Genomic DNA, 27,579 nt, shown 5'->3' with positions numbered 1-27,579 from the left:
ATGGCCGTTAGTACCTCTGCTCCGATCATCACAACGCTGAAAAACACGCTCATTGTTAACTACACACACACACCTGTATAAACCACTTATCCAGTCTGGCTTAGTACTGTAAGTGGAGGAGGAGGGACAGCGATGGTTTAATGGTGTGGTTTTGTTTAAATCCCCTGTTCTGTTTATTGTAATCAAAGTGCTATGGCGTATTCCTATCCTTCTGAAGAGCACACAGCCATACAGTACCAGTCAAAAGTTTGGACACACCTACTCATTCAAAGATTTTTCTTTATTTTTACTATTTTCTACATTGTAGAATAATAGTGAAGACATCAAAACTATGAAATAACACATACGGAATAATGTAGTAACCAACAAGTAACCAATATAATTTAGATTCTAAAAAGAATCTGGTGACAGCTTTGCACACTCTTGGCATTCTCTCAACCTTCTTCACCTGGAATGCTTTTCCAACAGTCTTGAAGGAGTTCCCACATATGCTGAACACTTGCTTTTCCTTCACTCTGCGGTCCAACTCGTCCAAACCATCTCAATTGGGTTGAGGTCGCTGATTGTGGAGGCCAGGTCATCTGATGCAGCCCTCCACCACACTCATTCTTGGTCAAATAGCCCTTACACTGCCTGGAGGTGTGTTGGGTCATTGTCCTGTTGAAAAATATATGTTAGTCCCACTAAGCTCAAACTAGATGGGATGACGTATCGCTGCAGAATGCTGAGGTAGCCATGCTGGTTAAGTGTGCCTTGAATTCTAAATAAATCACAGACACACATGTAGAGGTCATTGGTTCACCTATTCTGCGTCTCACAAAGACACGGCAGTTCGAAACAAAAATCTCAAAATTGGACTCATCAGACCAAAGGACAGATTTCCATCGGTGTAATGTCCATTGCTCATGTTTCTTGACCCAAGCAAGTCTCTTCTTCTTATTGGTGTCCTTTAGTAATGGTTTCTTTTCAGAAATTCGAACATGAATGCCTGATTCACGCAGTATCCTCTGAACAGTTGATGTTGAGATGTGTCTGTACTTGAACTCTATGTTGCATTTATTTAGCCCTCAAGGCTGAACTCTAATGAACTTATCCTCTCTCATCTGAACTCTAATGAACTTATCCTTTGCAGCAGAGGTAACTCTGGGTCTTCCTTTCCTGTGGCGGTCCTCATGAGAGCCAGTTTCATCATAGTGCTTGATGGTTGCTGCAAATGCACTGGAAGAAACTTTCAAAGTTCTTGAAATGTTCCGTACTGACTGACCTTCATGTCTTAAAGTAATGATGGACTGTCGTTTCTCTTTGCTTATTTGAGTTGTTCCGGGGCAGGTGGGACGGTAGCGTCCCACCTAGCCAACATCCGGTGAAATTGCAGAGCTCAAAATTCAAAATACAAAAGTAGTAATATTAAACATTTGTGAAAATACAAGTGTTATACACCATTCTTCAGCTTAGAATATTGGTAATCGAACCGCTTTGTCCGATTTATAATAGGCTTTACGGCAAAAGCATAGCTTTTGATTTTCTGAAGACAGCGCCCGCATACTTCCTGCATTAACATAAATTCATAACCTGAACAGGTGTCACAAAACTCAGAAATAGCGATAAAATAAATCACTTACCTTTGAAGATCTTCATCTTTTTGCAATCCAAAGGGTCCCAGTTACACAATGAATGTTCGTTTTGTTTGATAAAGTCCTTCTTTATATCCCAAAAATGTCCGTTTATATGGCACGTTTGATTCAGAAATCCACCTGTTCCGACTCGCCCAACATACCTACAAAGGAATCTAAAAAGTTACCTGTAAACTTCGTCCAAACAATTCAAACAACGTTTCTAATCCAGCCTCAGGTACACTAATAGGCAAATAATCAATCAAATTTAAGACGGAATATACGGCATTCAATACCGGAGAAAAAGAACGAGGTGCACACACTCATTCACCCGCGCCAAAAAACTTCTTCTGAGGGATACTTCGAAAGAATACATTTTTTCAAAAAACAAGCATGAAACAATTTCTAAAGACTTTTGACATCTAGTGGAAGCCATAGGAACTGCAATCTGGGTCCTAATTATTAGACTTTCCCATAGAAAAGCATTGAAAAGTCCTGGATGGATTGTCCTTGGGGTTTCGCCTGCCAAATCAGTCCTGTTATACCCACAGACAATATTTGAATAGTTTAGTCACGGTAAATACGCTTTTTCAAGCTCTGATGCTGATGATTGACATTTGTAGCCTACCAAACACGTTAACTGCCTGGTACTCAGCACTCTATTGTCCCTCTAATCATTCTTACATCAATGCAAATGTGATCGAAAATCAAATCAAACACTTCATAAGAGCTCATGTTGCATAACATTTCTCTAGGCTATGCTAATTTCACACATATATGATCTACTATATGTAAAGACAACATTAAATTAAGAACAGTACTAGCCTATCACCTGTGAATGATACAGTATATTCACACTTGTAAACGATGCCCAGCTTGTTTGCGGTAAGGAAAGAAACAGAGCTTGCCTTTTTTTGGCAACTTTTTCAAATCATAGTCACACACCTCATGTCCATAGACCTATATGTTTTGATAAGGTTTGTATCAAAACTAAAATGGCCAAATAACTTCTTAAAGTTAAGCACATTCATTCGCTTTACAACTGGTGTAGAGACTAACCGCAGTAGGCTATAAACGTGATTGTTCCAAAATGCAATCAATTAGCGGAGGGGAAAAAACATTCTCAAAAGTCACCGCAAATGCGATTATGCATGTAATGCTTTATTATTAAGGTGCATTTTTATGGTGAAAATGTTCTTCCCCAAACATGCCACCTATGTCAAATCAAACTTTATTTGTCACATGCGCCGAATACAACAAGTGTAGACTTTAACGTGAAATGCTTACTTACAAGATAATAACCAACAGTGCAGTTCAAGAAGATGTGAATTTCAAGTTTGGGGAAGAACATTTTCCTGACTGCTGTCTTGAGATGTTGCTTCAATATATCCACATAATTTTCCTTCCTCATGATGCCATCTATTTTGTGAAGTGCACCAGCCCTTCCTGCAGCAAAGCATCCCCACAACATGATGCTGCCACCCCCGTACTTCACTGTTGGGATGGTATTCTTCGGCTTGCAAGCTTCCCCCTTTTTCCTCCAAACATAACGATGGTCATTATGGCCAAACAGTTCTATTTTTGTTTCATCACACCAGAGGACATTTCTCCAGAAAGTACGATATTTGTCCCCATGTGCAGTTGCAAACCGTAGTCTGGGTTTTTATTGCTGTTTTGGAGCTGTGGCTTCTTCCTTGAAGAGTAGCCTTTCAGGTTATGTCGATATTGGACTCATTTTACTGTGGATATAGATACTTTTGTACCTGTTTCCTCCAGCATCTTCACAAGGTCCTTTGCTGTTGTTCTGGGGTGGATTTGCACTTTTAGCACCAAAGTACGTTCATCTCTAGGAGACAGAACGCTTCTTCTTCCTGAGCGGCATGATGGCTGTGTGGTCCCATGGTGTTTATACTTGTGTACTGTTGTTTGTACAGATGAATGTGGTACCTTCAAGCCTTTGGAAATTGCCCCCATGGATGAACCAGACATATGGAGGTCTACTTTTTCTTCTGAGGTTTTGGCTGATTTCTTTTGATTTTCCGATGATGTCAAGCAAAGAGGCACTGAGTTTGAAGGTAGGCCTGGAAATACATCCACAGATACACCTCCAATTGACTCAAATTATGTCAATTAACCTATCAGAAGCTTCTAAAGCCATGACACCATTTTCTAGAATTTTCCAAGCTGTTTAAAGGCACAGTCAACTTAGTGTATGTAATCTTCTGACCCACTGGAATTGTGATACAGTGAATTATAAGTGAAATAATCTGTCTGTAAACAATTGTTGGAAAAATTACTTGTGTCATGCACAAAGTAGATGTCCTAACCGACTTGCCAAAACTGTAGTTTGTTAACAAGAAATGTGTGGAGTGGTTAAAAAACCAGTTTTAATCACTCCAACCTAAGTGTATGTAAACTGAGTTCAACTGTATATTTTCCTCAGATTACACATAATTTGAAATCAAATACAATTCGGATAAACGCCAATTTATATTAGGTGAAATACCACAGTGTGCCATCACAGCAGCGATATGTGTGACCTGTTGCTATACAAAAAGGGCAACCAGTGGAGCACAAGCACCATTGTAAACACAATCATATTTATTTGTATTTATTTTTCTCCCTCTTTCTTGTATACCATTGTACATAGCCAATAATATAACATTTGAAATCTCTATTATTTTGAAACTCTTGTGTGTGTAATGTTTACTGTTCAATTCTGATTGTTTATTTCACTTGCTTTGGCAATGTAAATGTATGTTTCCCATGCCAATAAAGCCCCTTTGAATTGAACTCAATTAAGAGAGAGAGTGCAGGACAACTTTGTTTCTCTTTCCTTCTCCCTCTCTCCCTCCCTCCCTAGGTCTTGGCAAGCGTCCATCTCAGTATTTCTTTATGGGACACAACTATCAGCCCCCCCGTAAATTTGTCAAATTACAGCTTTTTAAATTTACGCTTCCTCGTAAATTCTGTGAGAAACCTCACGCAGGGATTATTAGATATCGTGATAAAAGCCAGAGATGTTTTATCAACGTGTCTAGGAGTGCCCGAGCAGACGACGGCGGTGCAAAACGATTCCAAGCACTTGTGTGTGTTTTTAAGAAGTATCCTTTTTCAACCTCGGAGCTTGAAATTGAACCAAATGAAGTTGTTGTGTAGAGTGTATGTATTTGACCTGCTATACTAGAGGAGCTCTTGGTTAAATTCATTTTGGCTTTGGATTTCGGTAATGGAGGTTTAATTGATTGCCTAACATAAAATGACACTTCAACTCCTGTCTGCCCTATTGTACTGTCTAGAGCAGTCTCAGCAGGTGACGGCTGTAGCCACAGACCCACAAGCCCAGACCTCTAGTGCGTGTGTGTATGTGTGTTAGCTGGCTCAGCAGGTGACAACTGCAGCCATAGACTCACCAAATGAGAGGCTGTCATTCCCCAGACTGGCCACCAGGTGGGCCCAGAGAGCATTTCTCTCGCTCTCACTCTCGCTCTCTCTCTCGCTCTCTCTCTCGCTCTCTCTCTCTCTCTCTCTCTCTCTCTCTCTCTCTCTCTCTCTCTCGCTCTCTCTCTCTCGCTCTCTATTCTTTTCTATTAAATTAAATTAAAGGGCTTTATTGGCATGGGAGACACATGTTAACATTACCAAAGCAGATAATAAACAAAAGTAGATAATAAACAAAAGTGAAATAAACAATGAAAATTTACAATAAACATTACCCCCCCCCACACACACACACACACAGGTCATAGGCAGCCACTGACTGCCACTCCACAGTCACAGTGCTAGGGATGTACAAGTGATGAGGTCAGGTAGCTTATTTGTCTCACCTTAATTATCTTTGTCTCAAAGTGTTTAAGACATGGAGGTGAACGCATACTGACAAATATTGTCATTGTATGAAATTGTGAAACTGTCATTAGGGTAGACAAACCTGACATATTTGAAGCTGTAGTATACCAGCATTTCATTCAATTCTTACATTTCATAATCTCATCCAGCACTAAGCTCTTTCCGACGGCACTGTCCAAGAGACGTAATCATGTGGAAGAGACAGAACCATGCTTTTGCACAAGTAAGATATTCTCCTAACCAGATAATGTTGTGGAAACCTCTGGTGTCACATTAAATCCTTAAAGGACAACCATTAATTGAACAAGATTTGTGTGTCAGGTATAGCAGGTTTTTATTTGCGTTTGAAATAACGTAATCGCTTCTCAGGGATGCGGGAACTGTAAACTCAGTGCTCCACATCAGGCCTCTCTAAATACACCCCAGTGTGGGCCCACCGGCTATGGAGTTACAAATGAAGCACCGCTCAGCCACAATCCACAAAGTAGCCCATCAGGTTTTTTTCATCCTCTCACACAGACAGATGAAGAGAGAGAGAGAATGGAAAGTGTGATTCTAGAGTAGAAGCATCAAGGTAGTGTATAGTATGTTGTCAGACATGCCTCATCTTTATTCCCTAGTGAGTTATGAGCTAAACTTTTTAATAAAACAATAAAACGGCCTGGAAATGTACGGTTGGTTCTCTCTCTATCTCGTTCTCTCTTTCAGTTCAAATTCATTTTCAATGTAAGGGCTTTATTGGCATGGGATAGATATGTTTACATTGCCAAAGCAAGTGAAACAGATAATATACAAAAGTGAAATGAACAATTAAAGAAATAACAGTAAATATTGTATTCACAAAAGAATAAAGACATTTCAAATGTCGTATGTGCAAATAGTTAAAGTACAAAATGGAAAATAAATCAACATAAATATGGGTTGTATTTACAATGGTGTTTGTTCTTCACTGGTTGCCCTTTTCTTGTGGCAACAGGTTACACATCTCGCTGCTGTGATTCCACACTGTGGTATTTCACACAGTAGATATGGGAGTTTATCAAAATTGGATTTGTTTTCATTTGTGGGTCTGTGTAATCTGAGTGAAATATGTGTCTCTAATATGGTTATACATTTGACAGGAGGTTAGGAAGTGCAGCTCAGTTTCCACCTCAGTTTGTGGGCAGCGTGCACATAGCCTGTCTTCTCTTGAGAGCCAGATCTGCCTACGGCAGCTTTTCTCAATAGCAAGGCTATGCTCACCGAGTCTGTACATAGTCAAACTTTTCCTTAATTTTGGATCAGTCACAGTGTTCAGGTATTCTGCCACTGTGTATTCTCTGTTTAGGGTCAAATAGCATTCTAGTTTGCTCAGTTTTTTTTGTTAATTCTTTCCAATGTGTCATGTACTTTATCTTTTTGTTTTCTCATGATTTGGTTGGTTCTAATTGTATTGCTGTCGCGGGGCTTTGTGGGGTCCCTTTGTGTTTGTGAACAGAGCCCCAGGACCAGCTTTCTTAGGGGACTCTTCTCTGGGTACTTCTCTCTCTAGGTGATGGCTTTATTATGGAAGGTTGTATTTCATTGTATTTCTGTTCAAAATTTTGTATCAAGACTGCCCAAATGTGACTAATTTGTTTATTAATAACTTCCTCAAAAATAGCATGGTATTCTTTCACTGTAAAAGCTACTGTAAACTGGACAGTGCGTTTAGATTAACAAGAATTTAAGCTTTCTGCGAATATCATAATGTCTATGTCCTGGGAAATGTTCTTGTTACTTAGAACCGTTCAGGAAGTCCAGGATCCAGTTGCAGAGGGAGGTGTTATCTAGGTCTGGGCCTGGGCCTGGGCCTGGGCCTGGGCCTGGGCCTGGGCCTGGGCCTGGGCCTGGGCCTGGGCCCCTGGCTATGGCTGGAGTAGAGAGAATTAAGGTGCTGCCTGGTGTCCCTCAGCATACATTGGACAGACAATCCCTGTCTCTAGGTCATGGCTGGGGCCTCTTTTTGTTTGTGTGTGTGTTAACCTGGCCCTGTTAGTCAGCTGTTAGTCAGCTGTATGAATGTCTGAGTTGACTATATTACTACTAACACTCTATCTCTCTCTCTCTCTCTCTCTCTCTCTCTCTCTCTCTCTTTCTCTGTCTCTCTCTCTCTCTCTCTCTCTCTCTCTCTCTCTCTCTCTCTCTCTCTCTCTCTCTCTCTCTCTCTCTCTCTCTGTCTCTCTCTCTCTCTCTCTCTCTCTTTCTCCCTGTCTATATTCCTATATCTCAGCTGTCTGAGGAACTGCAGGTTAAAGGTGGCAGTGGAGGAATCGGAGAGCTGCTAAAACTACTGGCTAAACCCCACGTCAAGGTAACAGACACGCACTCACACACCAACTCTCTCTGTCTCTCTCTCTCTTGTGCGCTCTCTCTTGCTCTCTCTCTCTCTATACCTCACTTACCAGCTCACCACAGAACATAGGCTCTTTTCCTCCTTCCCTTACACCCTATTTATTCCATATTTCTACATGGTACTCAGTCAATCTTGTATTAGTGCATTATTTCATTATTCCATCTCCCGCCCTCCAACAATGACATCATCCTAGTTTTACTATAGTCTCTTTCATTTGGGATGCAGCCGTAGGTTCTGTGTCCTCTGTGATACATCAATCCACTGTTCATCCACAGGTCAGCCAGACAGATATGATGTCACACAAACGGATGTAGCACTTCTTGAAACTTTTTAAAGCTTCTTTCTCTCTCTCTCCTTTTAACAATTCTCTGGCTGCCTTCTCTCTCTCTCTCGTTAGACATAAATCTAAATCTCAATGGTTGAGTGTGTGTTTGTGTGATGGAGATAGGGAGGTTTGGATTGCTGAATCAGTCCAGCCGTCTCAGAGTCAGACAGACAGAACGCTGTGTACAGTAGGGCAGAAAGACAATGGTTACAAGATGAATGGAGTCAGATGGACCCCCTCACAGGAAACAAATGGAGATAAGGGGAATCCATCATAACTGCGGTCTGTAACTCAAATGGCACCCTATTCCCTATATAGTGCACTACTTATGCCCAAGACTACAGTGCCTTCGGAAAGTATTCAGACCCCTTGACTTTTTCCACGTTAGTCTTATTCCAAAATTGATTAAATATAAACATTTCTCTATCTACATACAATACCCCATAATGACAAAACGAAAACAGGTTTTTAAAAATGTATTTAAATGTATTAAAAAATATTAAAAAACACATACCTTATTTACATAAGTATTCAGACCCTTTGCTAAGAGACTCAACAGGTCCATCCTGTTCATCCTTAGGTCCATCCTGTTTCCATTGATCATCCTTGAGATGTTTCTACAACTTGATTGGAGTACACCTGTGTTCAAATTACTTGATTGTACATGCTTTGGAAAGGCACACACCTGTCTATGTAAGGTCCCACAGTTGACAGTGCATGTCAGAGCAAAAACCAAGCCTTGAGGTCGAAGGATTTATCCGTAGAGCTCCGAGACAGGATTGTGCGAAGGCACAGATCTGGGGAAGGGTACCAAAACATTTCCGCAGCATTGAAGGACCCCAAGAACAAAGTGGCCTCCATCATTCTTAAATGGAGGAAGTTTGGAACCACCAAGACTATTCCTAGAGCTGGCCTCATGACCCAACTGAGCAATCGGCGGAGAATGGCCTTGATCAGGGAGGTGAGCAAGAACCCGATGGTCACTCTGACAGAGCTCTAGAGTTCCTCTGTGGAGATGGGAGAACCTTCTAGAAGGACAATCATCTCTGCAGCACTCCACCAATCAGACTTTTGTGTGCCCCCCCAACCCCTCTTTTACACTGTTGCTACTCCCTGTTTATCTTATACGCATAATCACTTTATCTATACATTCATGTACATACTACCTCAACCAGTGCTCCAGTACATTGGCTAACCGGGCTAACAATCTGCATTGTGTCCCACCACCCGCCAACCCCTCTTTTTATGCTACTGCTACTCTCTGTTCATCATATATGCATAGTCACTTTAACCATACCTACATGTACATACTGCCTCAAAAATCCTGACTAACCGGTGTCTGTATATAGCCTTGCTACTGTTATTTTCAAATGTCTTTTTACTGTTGTTTTATTTCTTTACTTACCCACACACACACACATACCTTTTTTTCACATTATTGGTTAGAGCCTGTAAGTAAGCATTTCACTGTTGTGTTCGGCACACGTGACAAATACACTTTGATTTGATTTGATATGGTAGAGTGGCAAGACGGAAGCCACTCCTCAGTAAAAGGCACATGACAGCCGTCTTGAAGTTTGCCAAAAGGCACCTAAAGACTCTCAGACTATGAGAAACAATGCAGGAGTGGCTTCAGGACAAGTCTCTGAATGTCCTTGAGTGGCCCAGCCAGAGCATGGACTTGAACCCAATCAAACATCTCTGGAGAGACCTGAAAATAGCTGTGCAGCAACGCTCCCCATCCAACCTGACAGAGCTTGAGAGGATATGCAGAGAAGAATGGGAGAATCTCCCCAAATACAGGTGTGCCAATATTGTAGCCAATATAGGCTGCCAAAGGTGCTTCAACAAAGTACTTGAGCAAATCATCTGAATACTTATGTAAATGTGATTTTTCAGTTTATTTTATTTGATTATTTTTGGCAAATTAAAAAAAATATATACACTGCTCAAAAAAATTAAGGGAACACTTAAACAACACAATGTAACTCCAAGTCAATCACACTTCTGTGAAATCAAACTGTTCACTTAGGAAGCAACACTGATTGACAATAAATTTCACATGCTGTTGTGCAAATGGAATTAGCAAGACACCCCCAATAAAGGAGTGGTTTTGCAGGTGGTGACCACAGACCACTTCTCAGTTCCTATGCTTCCTGGCTGATGTTTTGGTCAATTTTGAATGCTGGCGGTGCTTTCACTCTAGTGGTAGCATGAGACGGATTCTACAACCCACACAAGTGGCTCAGGTAGTGCAGCTCATCCAGGATGGCACATCAATGCGAGCTGTGGCCAGAAGGTTTGCTGTGTCTGTTAACGTAGAGTCCAGAGCATGGAGGCTCTACCAGGATACAGGCCAGTACATCAGGAGAAGTGGAGGAGGCCGTAGGAGGGCAACAACCCAGCAGCAGGACTGCTACCTACGCCTTTGTGTAAGGAGGAGCAGGCGGAGCCCTGCAAAATGACCTCCAGCAGGCCACAAATGTGCATGTGTCTGCTCAAACAGACTCCATGAGGGTGGTATGAGGGCCTGAAGTCCACAGGTGGGGGTTGTGCTTGCAGCCCAACACCGTGCAGGATGTTTGGCATTTGCCAGAGAACACCAAGACTGGCAAATTCGCCACTGGCGCCCTGTGCTCTTCACAGATGAAAGCAGGTTCACACTGAGCACGTGACAGAGTATGGAGACGCCGTGGAGAACGTCCTGCTGCCTGCAACATCCTCCAGCATGACCGGTTTGGAGGGGGGTCAGTCATGGTGTGGGGTGGCATTTCTTTGTGGGGCCGCTAAGCCATGTGCTCGCCAGAGGTAGCCTGACTGCCATTAGGTACCGAGATGAGATCCTCAGACCCCTTGTGAGACCATATGCTGGTGCGGTTGGCCCTGGGTTCCTCCTAATGGCTGGAGTGTGTCAGCAGTTCCTGCAAGAGGAAGGCATTGATGCTATGGACTGGCCCGCACGTTCCCCAGACCTGAATCCAATTGAGCACATCTGGGACATCATGTCTCGCTCCATCCACCAACGCCTTGTTGCACCACAGACTGTCCAGGAGTTGGCGGATGCTTTAGTCCAGGTCTGGGAGGAGATCCCTCAGGAGACCATCCACCACCTCATCAGGAGCATGCCCAGGCGTTGTAGGGAGGTAATACAGGCACGTGGAGGCCACACACACTACTGAGCTTCATTTTGAGTTGTTTTAAGGACATTACATAAAGGTTGGATCAGCCTGTAGTGTGGTTTTCCACTTTAATTTTGAGTGTGACTCCAAATCCAGACCACCATGGGTTGATAAATTTGATTTCCAATGATCATTTTTGTGTGCTTTTGTTGTCAGCACATTCAACTATGAAAAGAAAAAAGTATTTAATAAGAATATTTCGTTCATTCAGATCTAGGATGTATTATTTTAGTGTTCCCTTTATTTTGTTGAGCAGTGTATATTGGGTATTGAATGTAGATTGATGAGGGGGAAAAAAATTATTCAGTTTTAGAATAAGGTTATAACATAACAAAATGTGGAAAAAGTAAAGGAGTCTGAATACTTTCCGAAGGCACTGTATATAGGGAATATGGTGTCATTTTGGATACAGCCTCTCCTTCGTATCCATCAACTCCAAAGGGAGGTGCCCACGTATCCCTACAACCCTTCACCCCGATGGCTAGTTCAAGACACTGGTGTGCCACGGAGCGTCTCGCAGCACGCCTCCAATTATTGTATTTTGACACAGAGGTTATTGGCAGGGCCAACGTCGATCCATCACAAGGGGTTTCTCTCCTGGGCCAATCTCGTCGGGCCCTAGGGTGAAAGATGGAGAGATGGGAGAGAGAGCGGTCAAAGCATTACACACATACACTTACAAACACTGCCTCCGCCGCTGGGCCTGCTTGGTAGGGGCCACTCCTCTGCTGGCCTGAATGGGGCGACAGGTTGAAATGTTCACAACTGCCCTAGCGTATACACACGCACTCACACCCACTCCCCCCACATACCCATTTCCCCCTCCCTCCTCTCTGGCTGGCTGTTGCCTGTATGGTTTGGGCCTGCTTACCCGGCTTCTCTGATAGTTTTACTGTTCCCTGGGTAAACCGTCACACCGACAGTCTTCTAGCTCCAAGCAGCAGAAGCACTCGGTCACGATAGATTAACCTCAGCAGAAGCTAGCCCAGCTCAGCGCTGGGGAATGGTGTCAGGGGGAACACTTTGACTGTAACACACTCACTTGCTGAGGTTTGGAAGCTGTCTCTTCTGAGTGGCTGCAACGGATGGTTCTCTGTGGGTTTTAAGCCCCCCTCTCCCTCACTCTCTCTCTCCTGATGGCTGGATAGGGATCTGACCGTTCTGCCGTGGCACCCGATACCTACCCAGCTCCATGTAAATCGCAGAGTCTGTGTGTAAAACACAAGCAGATGCCTGGGCTCTGAATGGTGTCTCTGTGCGATAGTAACAGTATCACTCTCCATTATAAAATGATCCATTCCTGGGGTGGGACATAAATCACAGCTTTTTAAAGCATCCCCCCCTCTCACGCATTCACGCACACACACACACACACACACACACACACACACACACACACACACACACACACACACACACACACACACACACACACACACACACACACACACACACACACACACACACACACACACACACACACACACACACACACACACACACACACTTCCCCCTCTTTTCTCCCTTTTTATGATTCTTCACACATGAGAAAACAACTCCTGGCCATATTAGCCGCCTCAGAAACGCTAATATTGACAATGATGAGAGTGCTAATTTTGACGGCCGTCTGTTTCCGATGGGGGGAACTGTGTGTTCTGTTCTATTGGGGTGGGGGGAAGGGTTTCGGGTGTTCGCTGGCAGTGGGTCGGGGTGTGTCTGCCTACCGCAACGCTGGGCTGGGGCTCTCAGTAGAAGGCTGTGTCTCAATTGGCACCCTACTCCTTATAAAGTACACTACTATGGGCACCCTATGGGCTCTTGTCAAAATCAGTGCACTATGTGGGGAATATGGTGCTATTTGGAATGCAAGATAAGTGAACGCAGTAGAACGGAGCACAGCGGGGCTCTGGAACAGTCAGTAAAGTGCCAGTCTTGCACTGTCTGCCTGCAGGTTGAAAAATGACTCTGCGAATGACAAGCTCAGCTTAATGAGTGCTAGATGCCAGGAATCCATAGGAGGTTTGTTTGGACAGGCTCAGTGATCTGTTTTTATAGGATCCCTATTATGTATAATGAACACAAACACTGCTCTTAACGTACGGGTCCTAAAAACTGGGTGGACCCAGCCGAACCCAACCCAGCCCGTGATGCCGGGATGCATCCCAAATGGCACCCTATTCCCTATATAGTGTAGTACTGGGCTCTGGTCAAAAGTAGTGCACTATATAGGGAATAGGGTGCCATTTGTGAAACAGCCTCGGTCTCTCCCTAACCCAACTCCTGCTACAGCTGAATGGTTCAGTTCCAACAAGGATATCAGCTCTACCTTAAATTGGGAGACACACACAGAACATTGGCTTTGAGTCATAACAGGACCTGCTCCCTGTCGTTGACCCAGAGGAATGCTTCCATACGGTGGCAGCCAGTGTGTGTGTGTGTGTGTGTGTGTGTGTGTGTGTGTGTGTGTGTGTGTGTGTGTGTGTGTGTGTGTGTGTGTGTGTGTGTGTGTGTGTGTGTGTGTGTGTGTGTGTGTGTGTGTGTGTGTGTGTGTGTGTGTGTGTGCTTGTGTGTGTGCTTGTGTGTGTGCTTGTGTGTGTCTGGTGTGTGTGTGCAAGTGTGTCAGCAGCCACCACAAGCAAGGGGTCTGCCTCTGCCATGTGCTACCTATTAGCCTGGTGCTGTTGTTGCTAGTCTGTGGTTGTGATGGGGAGTTTTTACAAGGCATTACCGGCCAGGCTGTTACGAGCTGTAAGGGGAAAGGAGGGCTGCTGGAATGAGTGTCAACTAGGCCCTGATGGAGGAAGTGGTGGGCATTGATGAGAGGATACTCAGTGTTCAGGATATTAGTTGTGATGGATATCAGGAACCAACTGTGGTCTCCAGGCTTCCTAATGTTAGAGAACTGGGAGTATGGTAACGCAAGACTAATAGGGGTGTAGAGGTAGGAGCAAAACACACGCGTGCGCGCACACACACACTCACACACTTAGACACAAGGCTGTGAGAAGGAGAGGGTAGGAGGGGAGAGCTGTGAGGCCTGAGGTGAGCTTGGTTGGGTTAAGGAAGTTATAGAAGCTGTTGAAACAGGAATAAGCTGTGATTGGCACATAGTAACAGGCCTTGGTGTTGTTGACGAACCAGATCAGGTGTTATGAGTGACAGCGACACCTCACCAGGGAGGTGGGGGACACTGTGTGTGTCCGTCCGTCCGTCTGTCTATCCTCGGAGTGAAAACCCCTCTCCACTCCTCTCTCCAGAGTCACATCGGCACAGGGCAGCAGTGTTTCGTCGGCGGTGTTGTTTTCGGAAAACTCTGGAAACTCGATACAACACCACATTAAATGTTTTCTCTAACCTCCTAAAAAGAGGACAGGAGAAGAAACAAAGAAAAACGGCAAAGGAGATTTGGCCTCAGCAAATCGAGAAAGAGAGAGAGCGTTCCTCTGAAAAGATTTGTTCTGTAATATTTTAACCAGCTCTGAATGGAGCACGGTCTGGTGCAGGCTGCTTTAAAAAAAAAACATGTATTTTACCTTTATTTAACTAGGCAAGTCAAGAACAAATTCTTATTTTCAATGACGACCTAGGAACAGTGGGTTAATTGCCTCATTCAGGGGGGCAGAACAACAGATTTTTACCTTGTCAGCTCGGGGAATCGATCTTGCAACCTTTCGGTTACAAGTCCAATGCTTTAACCACTCTAAACACTAGGCTACCTGCCACACTGGCTAGTATAATGTATGTTATTATACTGTTCTAGAGTTCTGTGAAGATAAGTTATCTTTACTATTTTTACATTATTTGTCCTCACATAAGGAAATGTGTTTCCACTGCTCCCAGGAACCATATACAAACATGATGACAAAAGATAGTTAGTGCCACACAGTTAAAGCCAGTGTCCATTAGGGTTGGCCTAAGGGTGACTAGACGAAGGTGGTGTGTCTGCTGCAGGTGGAGTCCCAGTGGAGCTTTGGGTACAGCACACCAGTTGTCTCTCCTTCTTCTTCCTCCTTCTCCTCCACTCCTCTCATCTGGTCTTCTTTAGGAACATCTTGGAACGCTGTAGTGCATCGTGCTCCCATGTCATAAAACAGACTGCTCTTCTCCTTCTCTCCTCCTCTCTATCCTTCCTCTCTCATCCTCCTCTTTCTGGTACGTGATTAGACTATGTTTTTTATTTCATGGAAAAAACAGTTTGTTTCCAGCAGCATTCGGAGACGACACGGAGCCGTTAAATTGTTTGAAAAATGAATGCGATCATTCTCGTCTGTGTCGTCTCGTTTTCCCCCCTCTCTGCTGCTGCTCGTGAGAGTGTGAAATATGTGAGGCAGCTGAGAACTTCATTACTTTGCTCATCGCTGAACATCAGCTAGCTAGCGCTCCCATGGGACCGTCCCGACACACACTCTCTGGAAATACAAAAACCGTTACCAGGGGAGGGTAATTCATTTCTCCGTCCACCTCGACATCCCCCATGATTCATAGCATCTCAGCGTGGCGTTAACCTCCTTTTATTCAGGAAGATCTATGAGTCCAATGATCTGCCTTAATAGCAATTAACACTTGTAGCTAGTATAATGGGACCTTAACGAAATCAAATCCATCAACAGGTACTTGAGGCAGGGTGCATACATTTTCACACTGGTCCCCCGTGGGTATCAAACACACAACCCTGGTGTTGAAAGCACCACACTCTACCCACTGAGCCACATGGGACACTGTTTCTCTCTGCCGTTTCTCTCCCTCTAGTTGAAAGGATCTCAGCGTGTTTGTAGTATGGGTTTGTACTAGAGGTCGACCGATTAATCGGAATGGCCGATTAATTAGGGCCGATTTCAAGTTTCCATAACAATCGGAAATTGGTATTTTTGGGGACCGATTTGGGCGATTATTTGTTTGTTACACCTTTATTTAATCTTTATTTATTAGGCAAGTCAGTTAAGAACACATTTTTTCAATGACGGCCTGGGAACGGTGGGTTAACTGCCTCGTTCAGGGGCAAAACAACAGATTTTCACCTTGTCAGCTCGGGGGATCCAATCTTGCAACCTTACAGTTAAAACTAGTCCAACGCAATAAGAGAGAGATCTGCCTCTCTCTCGTTGCACTCCACAAGGAGACTGCCTGTTACGTGAATGCAGTAAGCCAAGGTAAGTTGCTAGCTAGCATTAAACTTATCTTATAAAAACAATCAATCAATCATAATCACTAGTTAACTACACATGGTTGAAGATATTATCTAGCGTGTCCTGCGTTGCATATAATCTGACTGAGCATACAAGTATCTAAGTATCTAACTGAGCGGTGATAGGCAGAAGCAGGCTCGTAAACATTCATTCAAACTGCACTTTCTTTGCGTTTTGCCAGCAGCTCTTTCTTGTGCGTCAAGCATTGCGCTGTTTATGACTTCAAGCCTATCAACTCCCGAGATGAGGCTGGTGTAACCGTAGTGAAATGGCTAGCTAGTTCGCCCACGCTAATAGCGTTTCAAACATCACTCGCTCTGAGCCTTGGAGTGGTTGTTTCCCTTGCTCTGCATGGGTAACGCTGCTTTGAGGGTGGCTGTTGTCGTTGTGTTCCTGGTTCAAGCCCAGCGAGGAGCGAGGAAAGGGACGGAAGTTATACTGTTACACTGGTAATACTAAAGTGCCTATAAGAACATCCAATAGTCAGAGGTTAATGAAATACAAATGGTATAGAGGGAAATAGTCCTATAATTCCTATAATAACTACAACCTAAAACTTCTTACTTGGGAATATTGAAGACTCATGTTAAAAGGAACCACCAGCTTTCATATGTTCTCATGTTCTGAGCAAGGAACTTAAACGTTAGCTTACCTTACATGGCACATATTGCACTTTTACTTTCTTCTGCAACACTTTGTTTTTGCATTACTTAAACCAAATTAAACATGTTTCATTCTTTATTTGAGACTAAATTGATTTTATTGATGTATTATTTTAAGTTAAAATAAGTGCTCATTCAGTATTGTTGTAATTGTCATTTTTACAAATTAAAAAAATAAGAATCGGCCGATTAATCGGCATCGAATTTTTTGGTCGTCCAATAATCGGTATCGGCGTTGAAAAATCATAATCGGTCGACCTCTAGTTTGTACTGTTGTATAGGGATCTATTCTTTGAATGGTGAATTTGAACCCCTCTCTTTCCTCTCCACTCGCCTCCTCTTTCACACTCCTTTCACCCCCCCTGCCCACTTTCCTATCCTCTTTCATCCCCCTTTTCTTCTCCTCCGTAGAGTCTTCTGTCCGTCCATGACACGGTAGCCCAGAAGAGTTATGATCCCGATCTGCCTCCGTTGCCCGATGACATCGATGATGACGAGGAGTCAGTGAAGATCATACGACTGGTCAAGAACAAGGAGCCTCTCGTAAGTCATACTCTTACAACACACACACATACACACACAATGACGAGGAGTCAGTGAAGATCATTCGGCTGGTCAAGAACAAGGAGCCTCTCATAAGACCCCCTCACAATAACAACAACAACAGGTTCCCTGTATTCTTCAATATGAGATGGTGCTACTCTGTACCTAGAGTCTGGCGAACCAGATGTGACAACTTTGTAACAGTCTGCCCAGTAGCACTGTGCTAGTTCTCACATTGTTTTTGTGTAATGTTCTGTGAATCAGTCTGGCCAATGAACAGTATCTGTTTGGTTTCTTCCCTTGTGGTGCTCTCATCACGCTCCCAGCTCACATCCATATAGCGATGTCTGACCCCAACAACAACATCAGTGGCAGCAGCATGAACTGCGTCCCAAATGGCATCCTATTCTCTACATAGTGCACGACTTTTGACCAGAGACCTATCGGCTCTGGTTAAAAGTAGTGCAGTGTAAATAGAATAGGGTGCCATTTGGGATGCAACCAATGTCTTGGCCTGGTTCCCTTTCTCACTCTCATCCTTTACATCCAGCTCCAGTTCCTCCTCTCCCCACTGAGAGACATACCACACATTCCCCTGGTCAGCCCTGCTCTGCTCTCTCTCACATACACACATGCTTCACACATATGCAGACATGTGACAAACACGCGCGCACACACACACAGTCTTGTACAGCTAACCTTGTGGGGACACAATTCAGTCCTACTCAAAATCCTATTTTCTCAAACCCCTAAACGTAACCCTAATCTGTACTCTTACCCTAATAAAAAAACCTAACCTTAACCCTAACCCTTAACCTAACCATAGCTCCTAACCTTAAACCGAAATCTAACACTAAGTCTAACCATAATCCTAAACCCCCTAGAATTAGCATTTTACCTTGTGGGGACGAACTACATGTCCCTAGTTGGTCAAATATTTGTTTATTTACTATTCTTGTGGGGACACGTCAACATATATATATATATACACACACACACACACACACACACACACACACACACACACACACACACACACACACACACACACACACACACACACACACACACACACACACACACACACACACACACACACACACACACACGCACACGCACACGCACACGCACACGCACACACACACACAAGCTCTGCTGGCAAACAGCCACACCTCTTTGTGGTCAGCTGGTGGGTCTGCTCTCTCACCCCCTCCTCTCTTTCTCTCTCATCCCTCTTTCTCTCATCCACCATCCCTCTCTCTTTTTCTTTCTACTACCATCTATCTTTGCATCCTCTCTCATTCGCTTTCTCTCCGTATCCTCTCTTTCTTTAACTCATCCTTTATTTCTGAATCCTCTCTTTTTCTCAGACTTTCTCTCTCCACCTGTATTCCAACTCACTCTTTCCATCCATCCATCCCTCCCCCCCGCCACCATCACGGTCCTGACCTCAGTGTCCTGTCTGGCATGGCAGTTCTCTTCCTGTCCCACTCCCTCCGGGCTGGCGGTCTGTCACTCTGTCATCAGAGTGCCACCCTTTGTTGTGTGTGGAGGCCACAGCCCTCTTTGATCTGGTGTGTGTGTGTGTGTGTGTGCTACAGTAACAGTAGTGTCCTGTCTTGGCTGGTCTTGCTTTATTTTGAGGTTCCCATTGAGGTTTTCTCAGACCTTTATTTGGCTCTGTGCCTGCCCGCCGTCTCACCTCCCCTCTAACCACACCTCAGGGAACCGGCGAGGAACAGAACACACCTAAAGTCATTTCGGATTCCAGCCTTCCCCTTGCATGTTCCAGTTCCCCCGGCTGGTCACTGTAATAAGTGGCTTTCAGTTCACTCAGTCAGTCCCTCTGGCTCTGGAATGTTCTCTAGCTCCTTATTGTTTTTGCTCTGCTATTGTTTTTTCCCAGCCCACTACTACTACTACTACTAGGGCTGATGTAAGTAAGGTCACATCTCAGAAACCATAATGTGATTTACACACAGGCCCCAGTCAGGTTTAATTGTCAGGTTGCATTTTTCACCAGCCTCCTACATGTCAACTTGTTTTTCTCTTCTGACTGTATTTGGATCCTTAGAGGTCAACTCGGAAACATGAATTTGGAATGTGTGATGATGTTGTTTTGGCAGTACAATAGTGTCAAAGGGTTTCATGTTGACGAAACACTGAAGTGTTATAAAATGTGTTATACGTGTACAGAGTGATTTAATGTCAAGGGGTCCAAGCCTATTGACCATTCAGAGTCTGTGGCTTATCCGTCCGTCCCTCAGCACAGTGTGGTTTCATCTCATGTTTGGGCTGCCCTCTCACTGCCTGAAGGACCCTTATTGTGCTCTAATTGAGGCTTGGCAGTGGTACAGGAGGAGGATTCCTGTGTTTGCTATCTGTCTGCAACTGAAAACAAAACAATACATTCCAATGGAGCCTCCAACCGGAGGCTGTCCGTCTTCCAGAAATGTCACGTCTGAACGTTTGATGGTGATGATTCTATTTGCATGCGGCGAGCTGGTGGCGACTCGGGCAGAGAGGGAAGGGCCTAGCACCTATGCTGATGAGAGAGCCAATTCAGGGCTGCTGCCCACTCTGTGGTCTGAGTCTGGTCTGGGCCATCTCAAAGAGCCACCGCCTTCATTTCCCAGTGTTCCTCTCTCTCTCTGTAATCACGCTCCTGCCAGAACTTCACACGGTAGCCCTCCCTCCTCTGGAGCAGCAGCACTGTGAGTGGACGGTGTGGGTTGGTTAACCACTGTTGTTCACCACTCTGGGTGACTCACTCACTGACTGTAGACTGGAGAGAGCACTGTGGCCATAGTCTGTCTGTAGTCTGCACGCCACAACCACAACCAGGGCTGGGTAACTTATAATAACCCATAGCTTTGCAATGAGGAAATAACTGTATTTACTTTGTAAGATATCCAATCCAAATATTACAATATCTATATGGCATCATCATTACTGTAGCTCCAACCACAACTGTTTTTTTTTCTTCTTTCAGATAGACCTGCATTGAAATTAAATTAAATAACAGTAAACAATCATTCAGACATAAGGTTTGGGAAGAGGAGGATCCCACCTTCAGTGATTGTACCTTTCATCTCTTGGCTATGTCAGACAAGTAGGAGTGAAACCATTAAGGCAGTACTCTAGCCACACCGCCATTTTAGCATTTCTGCCAATAAAGGCCCCAAATTGTGTAGGGTCTTCATCTTGCACTGCACCAAATTGACTTGGATGTGTCTTTTTCCATCGCTGCAAATCCCCTACGGACTCAGGAGATACGAAGGTCGACAGCCATGCGTCCTCCTAAACATGACCCTGCCAAGCCGCTCTGCTTCTTGACATACTGCTCCCTTAACCCGGAAGCCAGTCACACCAACGTGTCAGAGGCAACATCGTCCAGCTGGTGACCTAGGTCAGCTTGCAGGTGCCCCGCCAAACCCTCCCTTAACCCAGACAACACTGGGCCAATTGTGCGCCACCTCATGGGTGAACTGAACCCGGGTCTGTAGTGACACTTCAAGCACTGCGACACAGTGCCTTAGACCGCAGGCCTGCTCAGGAGGCCTGGATGTGCCTTTTAACTTGCAATTTGACATAATCAGCCTGAAATTATCACACTTAACATCATAACAAGAGCACAGTACAGTATTGAGGTCATTTATTTCCTGTCTCTCTTTCTCTCTTTGCATGTTTTGGCTTTATCTTCAGGGGACTGTTTCATAGTTAGCATGCTGAGGCCTTTACTGGTGACTCATCCATTAGCTTAATTGTGATTAGTTGAGTGGATTGTATTCGGTAGCTCTGATTAATTGCTATCATTTTTCACGCTGTGACTTCATACTTTAAAAACTCCATATTTCTTGTCAAATCAAATGTAATTATATAGCCCTTCTTACATCAGCTGATATATCAAAGTGCTATACAGAAACCCAGCCTAAAACCCCAAACAGCAAGCAATGCAGGTGCAGAAGCACGGTGGCTAGGAAAAACTCCCTAGAAAGGCCAAAACCTAGGAAGAAACCTAGAGAGGAACCAGGCTATGAGGCAGTCTTCTTCTGGCTGTGCCGGGTGGAGATTATAACAGAACATGGCCAAGATGTTCAAATGTTCATAAATGGCCAGCATGGTCAAATAATAGTAATCACAGTGAACAGGTCAGGGTTCCATAGCCGCAGGCAGAACAGTTGAAACTGGAGCAGCAGCACGGCAGGTGGACTGGGGACAACAAGGAGTCATCATGCCAGGTAGTCCTGAGGCATGGCCCTGGGGCTCAGGTCCTCCGAGAGAGAGAGAGAAAAAAAGAGAGAAAGAGAGAATTAGAGAGAGCATACTTTAATTCACACAGGACACCGGATAATTCAGGACAAATACTCCACATATAACAGACTGACCCTAGCCCCCCGACACACAAACTACTGCAGCATAAATACTGGAGGCTGAGACATTAGGGGTCAGAAGACACTGTGGCCCCATCCGATGATACCCCCGGACAGGGCCAAACAGGCAGGATATAACCCCACCCACTTTGCCAAAGCACAGCCCCCACACCACTAGAGGGATATCTTCAACCACCAACTTACCATCCTGAGACAAGGCCGAGTATAGCAGGGGACCTTTTTCTTTACCCCCCCTCAGTCCATTCTTTGGCACCCACTGTAACCCAAACCTTTTGTTTTATTAGGTCCAATGTCGGGACAATGAAATAATGAAGTTTGAATAGAGAGAGGCATAAACATGTGGGTGCAGCCTGCTCCAGAAATAAGGCCTGACGTTTATTTTTATTGGAAGAATGTGTTATTTTGGATTAGGTTACCCAAAACTACATTTGAGTGGAACGAACACAAGAGTTGCGTCAAGACCAACTTCTGTCTCCTCTGAGCATCGGGATATAGTGTGTATGTCCCAAATGGCATCCTATTCCCTATAATGTGCATTACTTTTTATCAGGGCCCATAGGCCTTTTGGTGATAAAGGGGCTGAGTACAGACTGTCTAATATAAGCGCTGTAGACAACAGCCAGAGTTGCCAGGATGGGAGAGAAGCACTGGCGTTACACAATTCAACCTCCCCAAGCCAGGAGCCTAAGGAGCAGAGTGAGAGAGAGACAAACGCCTCACCACCCCATCTTCATCCTGCATCTTTGAAAAGAAAGTCAAAAATAAATGTAAAAGTAGTGAAAAATGAATCAACAGAGATACCGCAGGCATTAGGTCTGACCGTTGGATAGTAGTAGAAAACATTAGGGAGAATCCAGGGCTGTCCCAAATGGCACCCTGTTTCCTATAAAGTACGTTACCTTTGCCTGTTCAAATTTAGTGCACTATATAGAGATGATGGTGTCATTTGGGACTCAAGCAAGGCTGTGGTCGATGTGTCCTGCTCCTCTCATTTGGCTGTTTTTAAACCCTGTCATGACGCAGATGTAAATAGCAGATTGGAGATGCTTGCTGTGTTTTCCCCGCTGTTTTATGTTTTTTATGGCTCGCTCTACTCCACTGCTCTCTCTGTGCCATTCTCTTGTGGATCCCTTCATCTCTACACATCTATATACGCTACCGTTCAAAAGTTTGGGGTCACTTTGTTTTTGAAAGAAAAGCAACATTGTTAATGTTGTAAATGACTATTGTAGCTGGAAACGGCAGATTTTTTTTATTGACTATCTACATAGGCGTACAGAGGCCCATTATCAGCAACCATCACTCCTGTGCTCCAATGGCACGTTGTGTTAGCTAATCCAACTTTATCCTTTTAAAAGGCTAATTGATCATTAGAAAACACTTTTGCAATTAAGTTCACAGGTAACAGGTAAAAACTGTAGTGCTGATTAAAGAAGCAATAAAACTGACCTTCTTTAGACTAGTTGAGTATCTGTAGCATCAGCATTTGTGGGTTCGATTACAGGCTCAAAACGGCCAGAAACAAAGAAATTTCTTCTGAAACTAATCAGTTTATTCTTGTTGAAGCCTATGAAGCCTATTCCATGCGAGAAATGGCCAAGAAACTAAAGATCTCGTTTAACTCTCTGTACTACTCCCTCACAGAACAGCGAAAACTGGCTCTAACCTGAATAGAAAGATGAGTGGGAGGCCCCGGTGCACAAGATGGGCAAAAGAACACAGACACTGAACAGAGGAACTGTTCATCCTGGAGTCACCTCTTTTCTTTCAAAAACAAGGACATTTCTAAGTGACCCCAAACTTTTGAACGCTAGTGTATCACTCTTTATTTTGTCTCTGTCTGTCTGTCTGTCTGTCTGTCTGTCTGTCTGTCTGTCTGTCTGTCTGTCTGTCTGTCTGTCTGTCTGTCTGTCTGTCTGTCTGTCTGTCTGTCTGTCTGTCTGTCTGTCTGTCTGTCTGTCTGTCTGTCTGTCTGTCTGTCTGTCTGTCTGTCTGTCTGTCTGTCTGTCTGTCTGTCTGTCTGTCTGTCATTTGTTCTGACTGTTTGTCCGTCTCTTCTTTCCCTCTCTCTGTTGTCCTTTTGATTGTGTGCATCAGTTTTTCACTTTTTTTAAAGACTGGGAAAAGACGCTGGTCCACCAACTTGTGTGTATCCCAAATGGCACCCTATTCACTATAGTGCATTACTTTTGACCAGAACCAAACCCCAGGGCCCTAGTCAAAAGAAGTATGATAAATGGGAATCAGTGTGCCATTTGGAATACAGTCCTTTCCATCATGCACCTCAATCCGCCCAGATGTCCGTCTAGACCCCCAGACACCCGAACCTCCATCTCCAGGTTGTTAAGCATCATTAGGAGCTGTCAAAACACCAGGCCAGGAACCTGACAGGATCATTGTCACTTTCCTTTCTCCTCTTTCTCTCTCTCTCTCTCTCTCTCTCTCTCTCTCTCTCTCTCTCTCTCTCTCTCTCTCTCTCTCTCTCTCTCTCGATTGGGTTTCCCATTAAGAGCGACTGTGCCATGGAAAATACTCTCCAATACCAAGGTCATCATCTCCTGTGTGGGTGTCGGGCTCTTCCGGTGCCATGCCATCCAGTTGGCCCTTGCCAACCTAGTCGACTGCCCTGTACCTAATCAATACAACTTGTGACCTCTCACTCTAGATGCCTGGTGGATCAGCTGGACTTCTCGTTAAGAACACTGAACTTGTCTTTGAGTCCACGATGTTCATTTTCATTTTTATACTGTTTAAGAGTGCTACCTACCAGATCTTCCGAGAAAGAACTAAAGAATGACTTGCATCACAATCAGATATTGACATGTAAAATTATTATTATTATTTTTTAAATCCATCTGGTCTTCAGGAGGGCACTCCTTTAGTCTTCACTTCACCATTCTGACACCATTAGAGCTGTTGGATCACTCCTACTGCCTCATCTCTTCTTTTGTCTCAGAGTCGTAAACACATGCAGATAATCAGATCTGATAATCAATCAATCAGATAATACCCACCCATCACTCTCTCTGTCTGTCTCTGTGTCTCAATGGAATCTTAATACCGTTGGCTTGACTGCGAATTTTATGCTTGGAGAGCTTATGGAGAAGCTTATGTTAATTTCGACTGTAGTCAATGAAAGTGGTACACAATGGCACTGCAGCCATTTAAAACATAATTTGAGGATGTTCCCTTTTTTCTATTTACATTAGTGTTTGGAAATCAAGTCGTTTGTAACGCTACTCTGTGGGATTCATGGAGCAGCAGATGAGATTAGGGTAGGCAGGCAGGGCACATGTTAGTGTTTTACAGATAGAGTTGTGTGCTATAAAACCCATACATCTTTCATTTGATGGATGAGCTGGGGGTTTGGTGCTCTGTGAAGAAGATGGAGCGTTCTCGAATGTTCTGGAGTGTAAAACTTGAGGAAACATCTGGAGCGTCCTGGTTCCATGGTGGTATAGGATTGGATCACTTCAATTTGGAACTGGCAGTAGTTTGTGTCCGGAGCGTTTGGTTCCATGGTGGTATAGCATGTGTCCATCCTCTCTTCAACCTGTCTAGCGGAACACCCCAGCAACAGTCAGTGAAAGTGCGGGGCGCCAAATTCAAAACACCATTTTGAAGATAAACACCATACACCATTTTAAAGATAACATTTTTGTTAATCCAGCCAGTGTCTGATTTCAAAACGGATTTACAGTGAAAGCACCACAAACGATTGTTAGGTCACCACCAAGCCACAGAAAAACACAGCCATTTTTTCCAGCCAAAGAGAGGAGTCACAAAAAGTAGAAATAGAGATAAAATTCATCACTAACCTTTGATGATCTTCATCAGATGACACTCATTGGAATTCATGTTACACAACACATTTATGTTTTGTTTGATAAAGTTCTTATTTATATAAAAAAAATCGGAGTTTACATTGGCGCGTTACATTCACTAGTTCTAAAACATGAGGTGATATTGCAGAGACACATCAATTTACAGAAATACTCATATAAACATTGATAAAGATACGACTAATATACATGGAAATTTAGATTAACTTCTCCTTAATGCAACCGCTGTGTCAGATTTTTTTTAAACTTTACGGAGAAAGCAAACCATGCAATAAGCCTTTAGACAACAAAGCAGCCAAAAAGATACCCGCCCCGCCATATTGGGTAGTCAAAATTACTCAGAAATAGCATTTTAAATATTCACTTACCTTTGATGATCTTCATCAGAATGCACTTCCAGGAATCCCAGTTCCACCATAAATGTTTGTTTTGTTTGATAATGTCTATCAGTTTTGTCCAAATATCTTATTTTGTTAGGGCTTTTGGTAAACAAATCCAAAAGCGCGTTCAGGTCGCGCCGAACGTCGGACGAAAAGTTCAAAAAAGTTCCGTTACAGCCCATAGAAACATGCCAACCTAAGTATGGAATCAATCTTTAGGACAATTCCTTTGTCTGTACAAATTAAGTGGAACCTAGCTACCTTTCACGTGAGAGCGGCAGACCGAGGCTGTGGCACTCTGCCAGACCACTCACTCAAAGAGCCCTTATGAGCCCCTCCTTTAGAGTAGAATCCTCAAAACAGGTTCTAAATACTGTTGACATCTAGTGGAAGCCTTGGGAAGTGAAACATAACTAATATCACCCTGTATCTTCAATGGGGGCTGACTTGAAAAACTACAAAAAAACAGATTTCCCACTTCCTGGTTGGGTTTTTTCTCAGGTTTTTGCCTGCCATATGAGTTCTGTTATACTCACAGACATCATTCAAACAGTTTTAGAAAATGATTGTTTATAAGTCAAGAGTGTTTTAGAGTCAGAGTGTTTTCTATCCAATTCTTGGACAGAGTTCACTCTGGGCACACTATTCATCCAAAAGTGAAAATGCTGCCCCCTATCCCAAAAAGGTTAACATTCAGCCTATTAGATGTTTAACTTTGTGTGTTTGTCCACACAGTAGTTTCAGTTCCGCCTAATTCTGTCTAGTCACTGGCCAAATTTATTAAATTACCAACATTTTTGTTAATTGTTACCTTTGAAAGAAACCCAGACCCACCACCCACCACAGGTTAGCTTTAGAGGTCATGGCCAGTTCTCTGGGTTTGTGTCTATAATGTGTGACAGCCCCTATCTAATCTAGCTCATGCCAGTCTGGTCAGTGATCCACACTCATAGCCTCAGAACACCCCACATCACAGAAACGTTATTACCATGTTCTCATATTGATCTCAAGGCACACTGAGACCATTTCCTATCATCTGTAATCTTAAACGCCGAGATGGTTTCAGGCCTCTAGAACTTTCCCAACTTGTTTTTATCATCTCTAGTTGCTTCCTCTCCCCAAGGTATGAGCCAAGTTCTGTACTTCAGCATTCCTTTGCTGCGGCATTGCGAGAGTCAGGGCTGAGGTTGGGGAATGCGTGCGTTATTGGCTGTCGCCGTGCGGCGCTCCTT

General features: G+C 43.9%; 1 protein-coding gene across 2 annotated transcripts in view; it reads left to right on the top strand.

The window, feature by feature from the left end:
- LOC124016882 (MAGUK p55 subfamily member 7-like) overlaps positions 1–27,579 on the top strand; it is a 276,920-nt gene that overhangs the window by 135,283 nt on the left and 114,058 nt on the right. The window contains exons 5-7 of one of the 2 annotated variants that reach the window (XM_046332223.1): positions 3,548–3,688; positions 7,714–7,794; positions 17,600–17,731. In XM_046332223.1, coding sequence (XP_046188179.1) covers positions 3,548–3,688; positions 7,714–7,794; positions 17,600–17,731 — 354 coding nt within the window. The remainder of the gene's footprint in view (positions 1–3,547; positions 3,689–7,713; positions 7,795–17,599; positions 17,732–27,579) is intronic. The other variant, XM_046332224.1, reaches the window with a different exon arrangement.

Source organism: Oncorhynchus gorbuscha, unplaced genomic scaffold (genome assembly GCF_021184085.1).
Source record: "Oncorhynchus gorbuscha isolate QuinsamMale2020 ecotype Even-year unplaced genomic scaffold, OgorEven_v1.0 Un_scaffold_103:::fragment_2:::debris, whole genome shotgun sequence".
In the NCBI taxonomy this organism is placed as follows: domain Eukaryota; kingdom Metazoa; phylum Chordata; class Actinopteri; order Salmoniformes; family Salmonidae; genus Oncorhynchus; species Oncorhynchus gorbuscha.
Note: the sequence above shows the minus strand (reverse complement) of the source record. Positions and strands in the feature narration are given on the sequence as shown.